Below are 14,367 nucleotides of genomic sequence, written 5' to 3' on the forward strand. Positions count from 1 at the left end.
AATATTAACATGTTCAATTGAATGAGAAACTTTTTTTACTCAGATCTCTTATGCAACACTGTCCTCTTGTGGATGAGAAATGCATACACAGAAACTGAGCAGACCAAATGCAATAGTTAAGGCTCTTTCATACGAGCAGATGCAGTGCGGGTAATCTGCTGCGTGGAAGAGCCAAGCCCTGTTACGGACAGCAGAGACACGGAGCATTAACATGATTGATAATGCTCAGTGCCTCTGATCTTTTTACTACAAAAATCACAGCGAGATAATGTTGTCACCATGATTTTGTAGTAAAAAGGTCAGAGAGGCATAAAGGATCATCAGTCATGTTAATGCTCCTTGTCTCTGCTGTCCGGAATCGGGCTTGGCTCTTTCACGCATTGGATTCCATGCATGGGATCCGCTCGTGTGAAAGAGCCCTTAGAGCTTAAAAACCTACCTGAAGGCTGATGATATCCGCATCACAGCTGACTATTTCTTCCATGATTCCTTTTTTTCGGTACTCCCAATTTAATCCCCAGGAAGGGCAATAGCCGTAAAGCTGCCGAGTAGCGTATTTATCACAAAGGACATTGTAACACATAACTGTGAAGGAAACTGGAAAATAAAAGCATACAACTGCTATTAATTGAGTGTTATAATCCCAGTTCCCTTTATAGATACTTTAGGAGGAATTGCCATCAGCATTTCACAAAAAATGTAGCATGCAGATTTACTAGGGCTGCGTTCAAATCTGTCAGATGATCCAGTAGCCTGATCCGGCATAAAATGTCGGCCATCACCCAGCCAAAAAACGCTGATGCCAGATCACTGCTGGACCTCATTACAATCAAAGGGGTTTTGGAGGTGAACTAGTGAATACAGCAATGCTGGATCTGCTTTACTCCAGCAGGCTGTAGTCTGCCAAAACAGCCTGTCGGGAATGTTCAGAGATGTGGACGCTGCCTTAGAAAAGGCTAACAGGCTGAATTTAGCTGTTGTCTAAGGACTGTATTGCTCTTGGCTCATTCTGCTTTCAAGTGACTGGAGCTAAACCTGCAAAGCCAGAGTCCATAGACAGGAGGAGTACAATTGTTTCTAATCTCAGACTATTACTCTAGGTCAGCGTTTCCCAACCAGTGTGCCTCCAGCTGTTGCAAAACTACAACTCCCAGCATGCCCAGACAGCCTTTGGTTTGGTCTCTGAATGGACCCTTACAAGTAACTGGAATGTTATCCACTACAGATATCCAGGATTATATCCACTACAGATATCCAGGATTACGTGAAAAAAATTTTTGCTTTGTCTCAGGGCATTTACTACTGTATAAGATACATGAAAAATTGTGTAGGTCAGTCCAAAATAAAAAATAAGTAATTCTTGAAAATAGTTCACATTTGTGTTGCTGCATTCAGAGCCCCATAACAATTTAACTTTGATCCACAGAGCTGTAAGGCGGCTTTTTTTTTGCAGGATGAGTTGTAGTTTTCATTGGTAGGATACATAGAATAAAAAAATAAAAAATAAAAAATAAAAAATGCAGCGCTGCCATGTTTAACAATGTTCAATAAATTACGTTCATTTTAGTGGGTCATTACAAATTTGATCAGCAAAAAGGAGAATTTTGGGGCTTTTTACTCTGTTTAATTTTATATATTTTTTTAATTGGCAGGCTCGGAGGTTACCGTTAGGCCTCTAGCTTCCATGGCAATCCCTAGGCCTCAACAATCACTTGGCAAATGGGAGATTTAATAAAACGGAACCCCGCTATCCTTCTACCCATTTAGCTGGGGTCCTTAGCATTGATGGCATCATGTAAGTGGGTTGAACAGCAGCCCACCCCCTTAACTTTGACCTTTACAGCAGCCTTCCCCTTTAACAGTGACATTTACAGCATACCACCCCCTTTACAGTGACCTCCACAGGGCCCCGGCCCCTTAACAGTGGCCTTTACGGGATCGAGGTAGTGTCCTTTTGAACAGCTCACTCAAAGACAGCAGCACTGTGTTGTCCCAGTGTAAGCAGCAGGGAGAAAGTCACCCACCCTCCCACCTCTGCAACTGACAGAAGTGGATTTTAACCTTCATTTTTTTTTCAATCCCCGTTGGCTCAGGAGGAGGCCTAACCAGATAAGGAGCGTGGCTTATAGGGACCTGTGGGCAAGGTTTTAAGTTTGAGGGTAAACACTCTGGCAGGGGGCATGTCTTGGCTCCTTCCTGCAAGAGTGACGCCCCTCTGGGCACCTTACTGGTTCATTTGCATACCAAAAATGGCAGAGGGTAAAAACCATCTATTGCTGGAACAAAGGCACATCTGGAAATAAGGTACTAAGTGCTATTAGCCCATGGCTTTACTGCAATAGCAATTTTCCTGGTGACAGATTTCCTTTAAAAGCTCTCCTACAGCAGTGAAGAAAAATAGCTGGGTTGTTATGGAAACCTGGTGTAAAACTGTATGTGGAGTATGGAGCACCTGCAACCTTCTATTGGCTGATAAGGGTCATGTTACCAAGCTTCTATTGGCTAATGCATTTTTTGGGGAATTTCGGGAACTGTACATCCTAGAGAGCCGAGACCTGGTCAAAAACCTTCCCGGTATCTGATGTATCTGTGTGCCAAATTTTGTGATTGGAAATGCGACGGTGCGGATTCCTTTAGCGGACACACACACACAGCTTTATATATTAGATACAAAGCGTTACATTGTGTAACACAGTTGGAACCTGCAAGTATGAACACGAACGTAGAATAAAAACTAAACATAAGCAGGCCCCAAGTTAATTCTTATTCATAAGACTACAGAAAATTCTTTAAGTTGACCGTCAAGAATGCAAACAGCCAGGGAAATTTTCAACATCTAGTTTTACTGTTCAATCTGTATGGATAGGTTCTTTAAGGTCTGCTAATACAGCTAATGAGTGGATTAGAAACTTTAATTTGTATTCTGTAATCAGTCTTTGAAGCAAAGAAAGCTTAAAAGCCACACAGCTCTAATCTTTTTTTAGGCACATACCAAATAGTATGTGCAGAGATAAAAGCAATTCCTGTAATTCAGAGACCCTTCTAGATTCCCTTCAGACACTACAACTCATGTCCATGGAGTGTAAATAAGTGAAATTACTAATAAGCATCATAGGCATCCAATAAATGCCAACCCTTTGCTGATAAGATGAGCAAATTTAATATTTTGAAATCCATACACAGTTTGTTGGTTAAAGGCGATTTGCGTTACGGATTCCGTTACCACGGACCATAACACTTCTATGACGGAATGCATAATGGAATGCCTTTAGAGGCATTTGGTCATAATAGAAGTCTATGAGCTGCAAAACGGTTCTGTCTGGTTTTAGTTATGCAGGAGAGGACTCATAGAATTGCGTTATAGACCGTGGTAACAGACTCCATAACGCAGTTCACCTTTAACCAACAAACGAAGTGTGAACAAATATCAAAATATGAAATTCGCTCAACTGACAAGAATCAAGAGCAGCATTACAAACTTGGAACGGTTTACTAGCAGTTAATTAACAGCATTCCTGTTCCTAAAATACAGATTGGACATTCAGAGAAGCATTATAAACCATAATACCTGAGGGAAGAATTTGGTCTCGTTCTTTTAAAGTAATCCACGGCCTCTGAGGAAGCTGTTCTGGATGAACTGCAAATGTACAAATCGGACAAGAGGTCAACACAACACCCGCTTATAAATATTCACAAAAATGCAGGATAAATAATAGCAATACAGACTAAGAGTATGGCTACATGACTGCCCATTACTGCTCTACTTCTGTTTGCTTAGGTGTAAGCTTCTGTCGCCACTTACAATTCAGTATTTAAAAGGTGTATTCTGCTAGATGTTATAAACAATAACCATTAGTCTGGTGGGTGTCCTACCACTGAGATGCCGATCGATCACAAGAACAGATCAACAGGTCAGGCATATGCACTGGCACTCCACTTATCTCTATAGGAGTTCCAGAAATAGTCAAGTGCTGTACTAGGCAATCCCCGGAACCTCCGTAAAGATGAATGGAGCGGCAGCTCACATGCTTGATCTGTAGATCCATTCATTTCCGGTGGCTTAAGGGTTACAGAGTCCCCATTCTCATCTTTGGTGAGAGTCTCAGTGGTAGGACCTACACCGAATAGTTATCCCCCACCCTGTGGAAAGAAGATCACTTAAAAGGGGGTGTGTCACTTCAGCAAGTGGCATTTATCAATAAGGGAAAGTGAATACAAGACACTTACTAGTGTATTGTGATTGTCCATATTGCTTCCTTTACTGGCTGAATTCATTTTTCCATCCCTTTTTACCCTGCTCATTTCCATGGTTATGACCACCCTGTAATCCAGCAGCAGTGGGTGTGCTTGATTTTTTTATTTTTAACTCCGGGAAGCATAAATGGTTTAATTTTAAAGCACGAGTCTCAAAACCTTTAAAGGGTTGCCCCATGCCAAACACTTATCTAGCTACAGGAGTGGTGGTCGCATGCACGCTGATATTCCACTCAACTCTATAGGACTGCCGGCTATAGCAGACCACTTGCACTTGAGTATTTAAAACTAACATTTTATTTAGAAACGCATGTTGCACAGAATGTTGGATCTAGAAATGGCAGTGTTAAAAAGTAAAATGAAAAAAATATATAATATTATACATGATATGTTTGTGCAAGTATCATGTATTTTCTAGATGTACAAGTGGATTCTCATATCCAGAAGACTAACGTGAGACAGCTTGTCGTCTGCCAGGGAGGCCTAGATCAGTGGCGTACCGCCCATAGAGGCAGACCACGCCATTGCTATGGGGCCTGCGGCACTGAGGGGCCCGAAGTGCAGCGAAGGCCCCGCCCACACTATTTGGCCCCGCCCACTCATGACATGCGTGCCGGCTATGCGGCTGGCCGGCTGCTTTTCTTCAGCCAACTCTTCTTCTGCAATCGTGCCCCCCCCCCCCCCCCCCCCCCCCGATCTGACCTGATCCTGACCTGATCCTGACAGCCTGCAAGTAGCGCTCGAGTCGCTGGCCAATCAGCACAAAGCAACTCTGTTAAGGCAGCTGCTGATTGGCCAGTGGCGCAAGGGAGGCGGGAGAATCGTTTTGAACTCGGCCGTCGCCAGTGTGCCTGAGCTGAGGAGACGAAGAAGGAAGAACAGAAGCACCTGTGTCCCTGGCCTGAAGTAAGTCAGAACCGTTCGTCCTGCCGTGCTGCCTGCAGTGCCTGGCCCTGGCTGCCTGAGACGAGTGAGACAGAGAGCAGACTCAGTCAGCACTCAGCAAAGACTAGGTACCGTATGATAATGTTATGTCAGATGTGGATACTCAGATTGTCAGACACTGACAGCGGCAGGCCAGGCAGCAAGAGAGAGGAGGGGTGGGGAGGGGGACAGCCAGGACAGGGTGGGACATGCTTCAATCCCACTCCAGTGAGTCCTGTTGTCCTATGAGCCCCAAAATGCCCATGGGGAGAAGGAAGAAGGCACACTGTCCTGAGATTTATGGGGGGCATTAGAGGTTGGGGGGGGGGGGGGCTCATAGAGGACAGTGTGCTTTCCTCCTACACCCACTCCTTCCTAACAACCCCCCACTGGGCATTTTGGAGGGCATTAGGCGGGGTTGGCTGGATATTAACCCCTCTAAGTCCTTGCTGCTAATGCTGAGTGTGCACATAGCCACCAAATGATATTTCACCAACCAGCCAAACCCCCCCCCCCCCCCCCCCACACACAAACATATGTGCACACTCAGCATCAGCAGTAAGGAGTTAAAGGGGTTTGGGGTAAGAAAGAGAAGTGATGACAAAATGGCGCAGGTAGCAAAGGGGTTAAGATGTGGGGGATGACTTATGTCCGGCTTTAGCACAGTGGACAGAGGCAGGAGGAGTGATGTGTATGCGCTCCTGCCCTGCACTCGCTCAGTTGTGTGGCATGCATATTGCGCCCTGTGTCCACTGTCCTGTGCCCACTCTGCTAAAGCCTGGCAAGTGACATGGTCCATCTGTGTCCACTGTCCTGTGCCCACTCTGGCAAGCCTGGGAAGTGACACGCCCATTGTATGAAATTATAAAAAAATATTCCCCATATGGCAAAACAGAAAAGAGTCCAAAAGGCGGATTAGCTGTTTTTAGTCGCTTCCTTTTCCACAATAAATTTAACTAAAAAGTGATCAAAAAGTCATAAACACCCCAGAATGGTATCAATGGAAAGTTCAGATCGCCCCGCAAAATATATATAGTTCCCCCATATAGTTCCGTATACATAATTACAAAAAAGTTATAGGGGTCCAAATATGGCGACAAAAAAGTAAAACCTTTTTTTCCCCCCTAATTTAGAATTTTTTTTCACTGTCAAAACGCAAACAAACAGAACAAATCCTTATTGGAAAATACATGTACATTTTATATGTTACTGCAACAAAGTTGGTTAATAATAAAATAAAAATGTTTATCCCTAACAGTTTCAGTAGGTCATGTATAAATTTATTTAATGGGGGAGTGGCATGGGAGGAGCCAGGTCAGGCAGTGGGAGGGGCCATGGTGGGTAGTGGGCGGGGTTAGGGGGCCCAATTCAGATTTTTGCTATGGGGCCCAGTGATTTCTATGTACGCCCCTGGCCTAGATCATCATTATATCTGGAATAATCTTAGGTAAACACCTGCTAGATTGTCAAGCATGTAGTTCAGTAGCTTTCTGATCCCATCTGGCTCCTGGTACAGACCGAGAATATCCTGTGATAAAGGATTGCCTGGAAGTGAAAGAGAATTTTGTTTATATGGAAACAAATAAATAAAACCCAAAACACAAGAACAACTTGCAAACAAGTACCTTTTAAACCCAGGGTCTGAAGCCTGAACAGTCGCCCCAGTTCATAAGGTAAAACCCGTAACAGATTGTTATTTAAAAGCAATTCCCTGTGGGAGAAACATCAATGTTTAGAAATCAATTGAAACCCCACACTGGCAACAAAAAAACAAAAAAAACAAACAAACATCTGAGCCAAGTTAACGCAATGTTTTTCCAGTTGTCATTACAGTAAAGCTTTAGCGATTAGCCTGTTTTACACCGTAACAATTTCCATCATCCTATTCCAAGAGGTAGAATTTAAATTCATGTTTAAAAAAAATAAAAAACACCTTTTACTGCTATTGCAGAATAAAAATCTTTTTAAAAAAAACATAAAATAAAGTTTCATTGCTAGATCTCAAAACCCATAGCTTTTAGTTTTTCTTTCAACTGAGCTGTTTGAGGGCTAGATTTTCACAGTATGACTTTAGTTTTCATTTGACCATTTTGGGGAACATAGGACATTTTGATCGCTTTTTATTCTATTTTAGGTGTATAAGAAAAAATTAATATTATTGTTTCTTTATATTGTATTACAGTGTTTACTGGAATAAATGAACCGCCTATAGTTCAAGTTGTTACAGCTGTGATATATATGAAGAGGATTGTATTAAAAAAAAAAAAAAAAAAAAGAATTACCATTTAAAAAAGCAAAATTCTAGGAAAGCAAATTTTTTTTACTTGGGGATTTTTGTAACTAAAATATTTCATTCTTTCGCCACCGAGTCCCACAAGAAGACCGACATGCGCTGCTTGATAGAGTTCATAATATATTGTAGTACAGTTTTAGAGTGGCATTGTATTTTAAAAGCAATCAAAAAGATTGCCTGTTATAGCCAATTGCTAATTTATTCTTAATCACCAACGGAAAAAAAATAAAAAGTTAAAATCTATCTAAAAGTGGAACTTATCCCAAAATTATACCACTGAAAACAAGTAGTCACAAAAAGCAAGCCCTCACACAACTCCATAGAAAGAAAAGTCTTAGGAAGCAGCGATGCAAAGATTTTCTTCCTTTTATAAAAGGGTTTTATTGCACAAAAGTAGTAAAATGTAAAACCAAAAACACACTACATGTATTTGGCATCACTGTAATCGTACTGACCCAAAGAGGATAGTGTTTATACTGAAAAATAAATGCTGTAACAGTTTTGCTGTTATCCCCCTCCCAGAAAGTTATTAAAAGTTAGGCCGAATGCACACAGCTGAGAGCAGGAGCGCACAGCGTCATTGTTTGCTATGACGCCGTGCACTTCCTGCTGCAGCAATACACTGGTATGATCTACAGTGTATTACTGTATTGCTGCAGCAGGAAGCGCAGGGCATCATAGCAACCAATGACGCCGTGCGCTCCTGCTCTCAGCAGGAATTCAGCCCGTGGTTTCACGGACCGCTCACAGCCGTGTGCATTCGGCCTTAATCAGAAAGTTGTGCACCCCAAAATGACACCATTAAAAACCACAACTAGCACAAGACAAGCCTTCATACAGCTACATAGCCAGAAAATGCTTGGTCAGTAAGGCCCTAAAAAGGCTGGTCACTAAGGGGTTAAGAAAGAGCAGACATAAGTAAAAGTAAGGAGAAATTAACCGAGCCCATAAGTTAAAAAAAAAAAAAAAAAAAGTTCAAGGGTAAATATCTGAAAAGCAGTATTTGTCCACAAGTGGTTAAATAAAAAAAAATATCAGGCACTTTTTGGTCAAACCGGGGTCACCTACTCACCTGAGAGACACAACGTTCCCTAGCTCTGCTGGTAAACTTCTGAGCTTATTGGAAGAGAGGTCCAAATAAACCAGATTGTGGAGCTTGGCAATATCAGGTGGAATACGAGAGAGGTTGTTATCACTGAGGTGCAACACAGTCAAGTGCGTCAATGACCAAAGCGATGTGCTTAAACTTCGCACCCTCCCTACACAAGAGAAAATGTATAAGAAAGGGGGGAAATAAGAAATAAAAAAAAATTATATAAAATAAAACTGAAGTAAATATTGTAAACCGGGATGAGCAAATCGACTTCGATTTGTATAAAAGTCGATTTGTATAAAACATTAGAATATTGTACGGAGCAATGTACGTAGCCAAAGTTACTTCGCAAAGTCTTGGTAAAGGTTTTTTTACAGTAGAAATTAATTTCTGAAATTATCCGAAGTACCAAAGTTACTTTGCAAAGTAATAGTTTCAGCTCATTGGAGCAAATACATTCTAATACTGTACAGAGCACTCGATCTGTACAGTATTCTAACAGTTTTATGCAAATAGACTTCGGATTGATTTGATCATCCCCAATTGTAAACTCAAACACAGCAAACCCCCCCCCCCCCCCCCCCCCCCATATGATTCTGAATACAGCAAATTATTCCAGTGCAGCCAATTAAATGGATTAACCAAACCCTATAATGACCCACAGAATGGTGTGGCGGCCAGTACGAGGGCGGCGTTGGCAAGCAGCAGGGGAGCAGTTTGGCTGCTGGGTCCCGCATCTGATAGCAGGCAAAGATGGTGCCAAGTGGAGGCAGTGTAGAGATCCAGAGTAATACGGCGAGCGGGTAAGTATGCTCAAGAGGAGGTGCCCAGGCATTCTATGGGGATTGGATAACCTCTAACCCTATAGGAGAGGAGCCACAGACTGAAACATCAAAAGGTCAGCCTTGAATGGTCAACTATGTGATACATTAACAAGATGGGTCTTCCAGTGAGGCAAACTCTCCTCTAAGACAACTACATGCTGTAAAATCAGGGTTGGGATTATGGGTAGGCGCCCTCTGCTACACATTATGGGGGCAAAATTATGGCTGGATTGTGGCCATTCAGCATCACAGGTCGCAATGACACCGCCACACTATGCGCCGGATCTCCAGTGGGGATGTCATGTGGACCGCCTGTGCCGGGACACTGCACTGCAGGCCACAGAACTCTTCCAATCTGTGGCCTATGTTGCTGACGGCAGCAGGGGGAACACGAGTGAGGCAAGCGTTTGTTCTTGTTTTTATTATTAAAACAGTTATAAATGAAAGGGGTCATTAGAGGTTCAGGGGCATTATAAATATTTGAGACACTATGGTTATATTAACACTAATAGGTGCACTGCATTACTATGGGGAATAAAATGTAGGCATGGCTACTAATGGGGGCACTCTTGGAGAGCATTATCAGTAAGGGGGACACTTAATCAGGACAGTCAGGGGGCACCATTATTTCTGACAGGATCGTGTTTGGGGACATGGTTAAGCACACTATTGGGGGGAGCAGCAGGATGACAAAGGTCTGTATGAATTGGGGGTGCTAATTTGCAGAATCTCTAAGGCCACTTTCACACGGGCGAGAAACCTGTGCTGGTTCAATGCGTGAGGTGAACGCATTGCACCCGCACTGAATCCGGACCCGTTCACTTCAATAGGGCTGTGCACATGAGCGGTGATTTTTATGCATCACTTGTGCGTTGTGTGAAAATTGCAGCAGGTTCTATATTCTGCATTTTTCACACAACGCAGGCTCCATAGAAATGAATGGGTATGCGTGAAAAATCGCAAGCAAGTGTGGATGCGGTGCGATTTTCACACATGGTTGCTAGATGATAGGGATGAGCAACCCTGGACCCCCATTAAAGTAAATTCACTATTTTCCCATATAACATGGTTATAAAGGAAAATAGCATTCCATCTTCCTTCAGCAGTACCTGCATTGGTCACTGCGCTCACCATGTGGTGAGCGCGATTACATCACCAAAGGTCCTTTTACAGGACCTAAAAGCAGCAAGAGGATGCCGGCTGCGCGATCAATTGGAACAGGCAAGTTAAAAAATATAAATTAACTCAATCTACATTTTACTAAGCATTCTGTATTAAGAATGCTATTATTTTCCCTTATAACCATGTTATAAGGGAAAATCTACAGAACACCTAACTTCAGTGAAGAAGTCCGGGTACCACAGTCAGTTTTATCACGCGCGTGCAAAATGCATTGCACCCACATGATAAAAACTGAACATTGGAATGCACTCGCAGTCAAAACTAACTGCAATTGTGTACCTACTCGCACTATTTTTCCGCGATCACAGATGCAATGAATACGGACACGCTCCTCTGCAAGGGGCCTAACAGTCATCCATGTACCATATAGTAATACTGGTGTTTTATGTGGCAGAATGGGCTGCACACAACTGACCAAATGTGTGCCTCGGATGGTCTGGACCAAGTGGAGAAGAAAAGGAACTGATCTTCCCCCGATTAAGATATTAAAACACTTTTAAAAGAAGCAAAGTGACGTTACTTCCTAATAGATTGAGGGGCAAGGCAAAATTTCCCCGCCTCGAGCACCAAACTACCTAGTCCTGCCCTGCTGTAAGTGTCTGACAACTAATTTAGTCCATAATAAATATTAATTAGGTCTACCAGAATAATTGTGCATTCAGAAACAGAAGTGAGCACTCAACTCATTAAACTCATTCTAGTTTCTTTATATGTAGTGACAATGCTTAAAAAGGGCATCTATCAGCAGATTTGTACCATGAAACTAGCTGACCCGTTACATGTGCGCTTGGCAGCTGAAGGCATCTGTGTTGGTCCCATGTACATATGCAAATGAGCATCAGCGGCACCCTCTACTGACAGGGCGAGGTGTGAAATTGTTTACTGCATGGTTCTGTCAAAGTGCAGTTGCAGAGGGAGCCGAGTCCCTAGGTGAAATGGCAATGCCCTTGTTGCTCCTAGCGGCTCATTTACATATATTAAAACTTCATTTTTCTTAGCAATGCAGGCATATATAAACATGAAGCCAACACAGATGCCTTCAGCTGCCAAGTGCACATGTAATGGGTCAGCCAGTTTCATGGTACAAATCTGCTGAGAGATGCCCTTTAATTTAGCTTTAGGTTGGGGGGGGGGGGGGGGGGGGGGGGAGACCCCCACACACACTTACCAGAAATTTCCAATTCATCCCAGTGAGACTTCTTGCCATTGGCCACCTCTTCTGCTGACATGATTGTATATATTCTACGAGGATCAGGAGGGTCATATTTTTCTTTGGGCATCCCTGTTAGTCTAAAATATTGGTAGAAAGGGAAAGCAAGACAGTCAGAATATACTTCCAAAGGTTAGAAAAATGTAATTAAAGGGGTTGAATGATATTACTATGAATTTAACAGGTATGCTCATGTGGTTGCTGACCTGAAACATCATGTGCCTCTCCCTTTAAATTGTATTCTGACCCATTCTCACCATGTAAAAAGCCCTGTGGTTTAGATCCTGTATATGCCACTGCCTATTGTATCCAAAGTTCAAGTCCATGATGCACTCTGCCACAGCACCACCCCCCCAATAACATCCTGCTAGTTAGGGTGCCTTCACACACGGGGCAGAAAGTGCATGATTTCTACCAGCCCCATTAAAAGGTGAACAGAACCGATTTTTCAGTTGCAGAATTTTCTACCACAAAAACCTGCCTTGTGTGAAAGCACCCCAACATGGACACCCCTAATAACGTCCAGGTAGTTTATAGCTCCTCCCAGGCAGCTAGTTACACTGACAATCCCCTCTGTTGCCAATTTCACATGGCCATAACAGGAAATAAGAGCTGCATGGTCATGTGACCACAGCCAAAAACAGAAGAGGGGAGCAATAAAGGGAAAATACATAAAAATAATACTTATGAAGGTAGTGCAATTTTGTAAAGGATTTTGATACAAAACCAAAAGAAATGCACCATTTAACCGCTTAAAGCAGTTCTGCCAGGTTTTAGGTCAACTCTTATCCACAGGAGAGGGGGATAACTGATTGGTGGGTCCAAGTGGTTATTTCCAGTGGTCTAATAGAGAATGAATTAAGCAGAAGGGTGCATGCTCAGCCTGGCTCTGAGAAAGTGAACATGTTCCTGGAAGTCAGACCCCCACCGATCAGTTTGTGGATAGACCTGGCAACACACCTTTAAAGAAGGCTCCAGTTCGGCCTCAGATGATTTGTGATTTCCAAACCAAGGGCAGCATGAATTATTGATAGGCTCCCTCATTACAAAACTGTTAAGGGTTTCTGTCACCAGAAATACCCAAATTAAACTGGCTGACATTAGAGATGTGCTAATGTCATCTGAACCCAACTAGCCTATTACTATCCATGCCCCTGAGAGCACTAAACTTTTTCTATTGGCTAAGGCCCCATGCACATGGCCTTAGCCAATAGATCTATACCAGTGTATTACTGTACTGTGCCGGCAGCAGGGAGCGCACGGCGTCATAGCAACCAGTGACGCCGTGCGCTCCTGCTCTCAGGAGGGATCCAGGCCGCGGTTCCACGGCCCGCACACGGCCGTGTGCATGGGGCCTAACACGGTACCAGACTTTTTCCTGTTACTTCATAAATGTAACTTTTATAATAAGCAAATTAGCCCCGATTGACAGGGCCAGGCAGGGTCTGCATAGTCATGCTGGCCCAGTGAAAGGACGCTCACTGGCTGCTGACTTCCTTACTGCGCTGAATACTGAACAGCACGGCGCAGGCACGAGATTTACCATACACTCAGGGCCAGCAGGAGGATGCGAACGCTGCCTGGCCCTGTCAAGACTTAGAGGGAGGTGACAGGTGGGAGAACGGAGCCTCTAGGAGCAGGAGAAATGCCCCCCGTTCCTGGAGGCCAATTTACATATTATAAAAGTTACATTTAGGAGCAACGGGGGCATGGACAGGAATAGACTAGTTAGGTTCAGATGACAATGACATTACCACATCTCTAATGTCAGCCAGTTTAATTTAGGCATTTATGGTGACAAAGCCGTTAAATTCAAAACCATGATAGCATTTATGAGAAAACAGCTCCACAACAAGCTGGGCACATGGAGTGGTGTATGATGGGCGGCTCCCCTCCGGCTTTTTCCTGCCCTTCTTGCCTGACCAGTTTCTCACATCTTTTGACAGGCTGCCTTCAAATTTGGTTTGCGTGCTAGCATTCAACCAGTCACAGTGCTCTTTAAACCTAACAAACTAGCCATTAATCCTAGTATGCAGAGTTGTGTAAAAAGTTAGTGACCACCTAAGGCAGTGATGGCGAACCTTTTAGAGACTGAGTGCCCAAACCGCAACCCAAAACCCACTTATTTATTGCAAAGTGTCAACACTGAAATTTAACCCGAATACCAATATAGCATATCTTCCATGTACTTTATCATTTAGCTATAATAGCCTGCCTACATTTAATGCGATGCCTCTGTTGTTCATAGCATGCCCTGAGCTGATGAATGGCAGGAGAAGTCTAAGGCATATTGGTACACCATAGACTTTTTCCAGGGTGCGGGTGCCCACATAGAAGGCTCTGAGTGCTGCCTCTGGCACCCGTGCCATAGGTTCGCCACCACTGACCTAAGGTAACCTAGTGATCTGTTCTTCCCCATAGTGTCCAATCATGTCTATATGGGAATAGATTCATCTCATCAGCATGAGTTCTTCACCTGAGGTGCTGTCTCGGCAGGTGAAGCGCCTGCCGCCTGATTAACAGGGCTGGACATCTCGCACCTGTGCTGCTGTTCTGCTTCAGGAGCAGCTACCTGGAAGAGCAGCTG

The 14,367-nt window shown here is 43.5% G+C and overlaps 1 protein-coding gene across 1 annotated transcript in view; it reads right to left on the reverse strand.

The window, feature by feature from the left end:
• The window catches only part of CNOT6L (CCR4-NOT transcription complex subunit 6 like), a 59,256-nt gene that overhangs the window by 19,928 nt on the left and 24,961 nt on the right, over positions 1 to 14,367 (reverse strand). The window contains exons 2-7 of the mRNA XM_044304435.1: positions 11,739 to 11,860; positions 8,544 to 8,730; positions 6,804 to 6,889; positions 6,634 to 6,723; positions 3,569 to 3,637; positions 440 to 597 (exon numbers count right to left, since the gene is read on the reverse strand). Of these exons, the coding sequence (XP_044160370.1) occupies positions 440 to 597; positions 3,569 to 3,637; positions 6,634 to 6,723; positions 6,804 to 6,889; positions 8,544 to 8,730; positions 11,739 to 11,850 (702 nt within the window). The 5' untranslated portion in view covers positions 11,851 to 11,860. The remainder of the gene's footprint in view (positions 1 to 439; positions 598 to 3,568; positions 3,638 to 6,633; positions 6,724 to 6,803; positions 6,890 to 8,543; positions 8,731 to 11,738; positions 11,861 to 14,367) is intronic.

The sequence above is a fragment of the Bufo gargarizans genome, chromosome 1 (genome assembly GCF_014858855.1).
Source record: "Bufo gargarizans isolate SCDJY-AF-19 chromosome 1, ASM1485885v1, whole genome shotgun sequence".
Taxonomy (NCBI): Eukaryota; Metazoa; Chordata; class Amphibia; order Anura; family Bufonidae; genus Bufo; species Bufo gargarizans.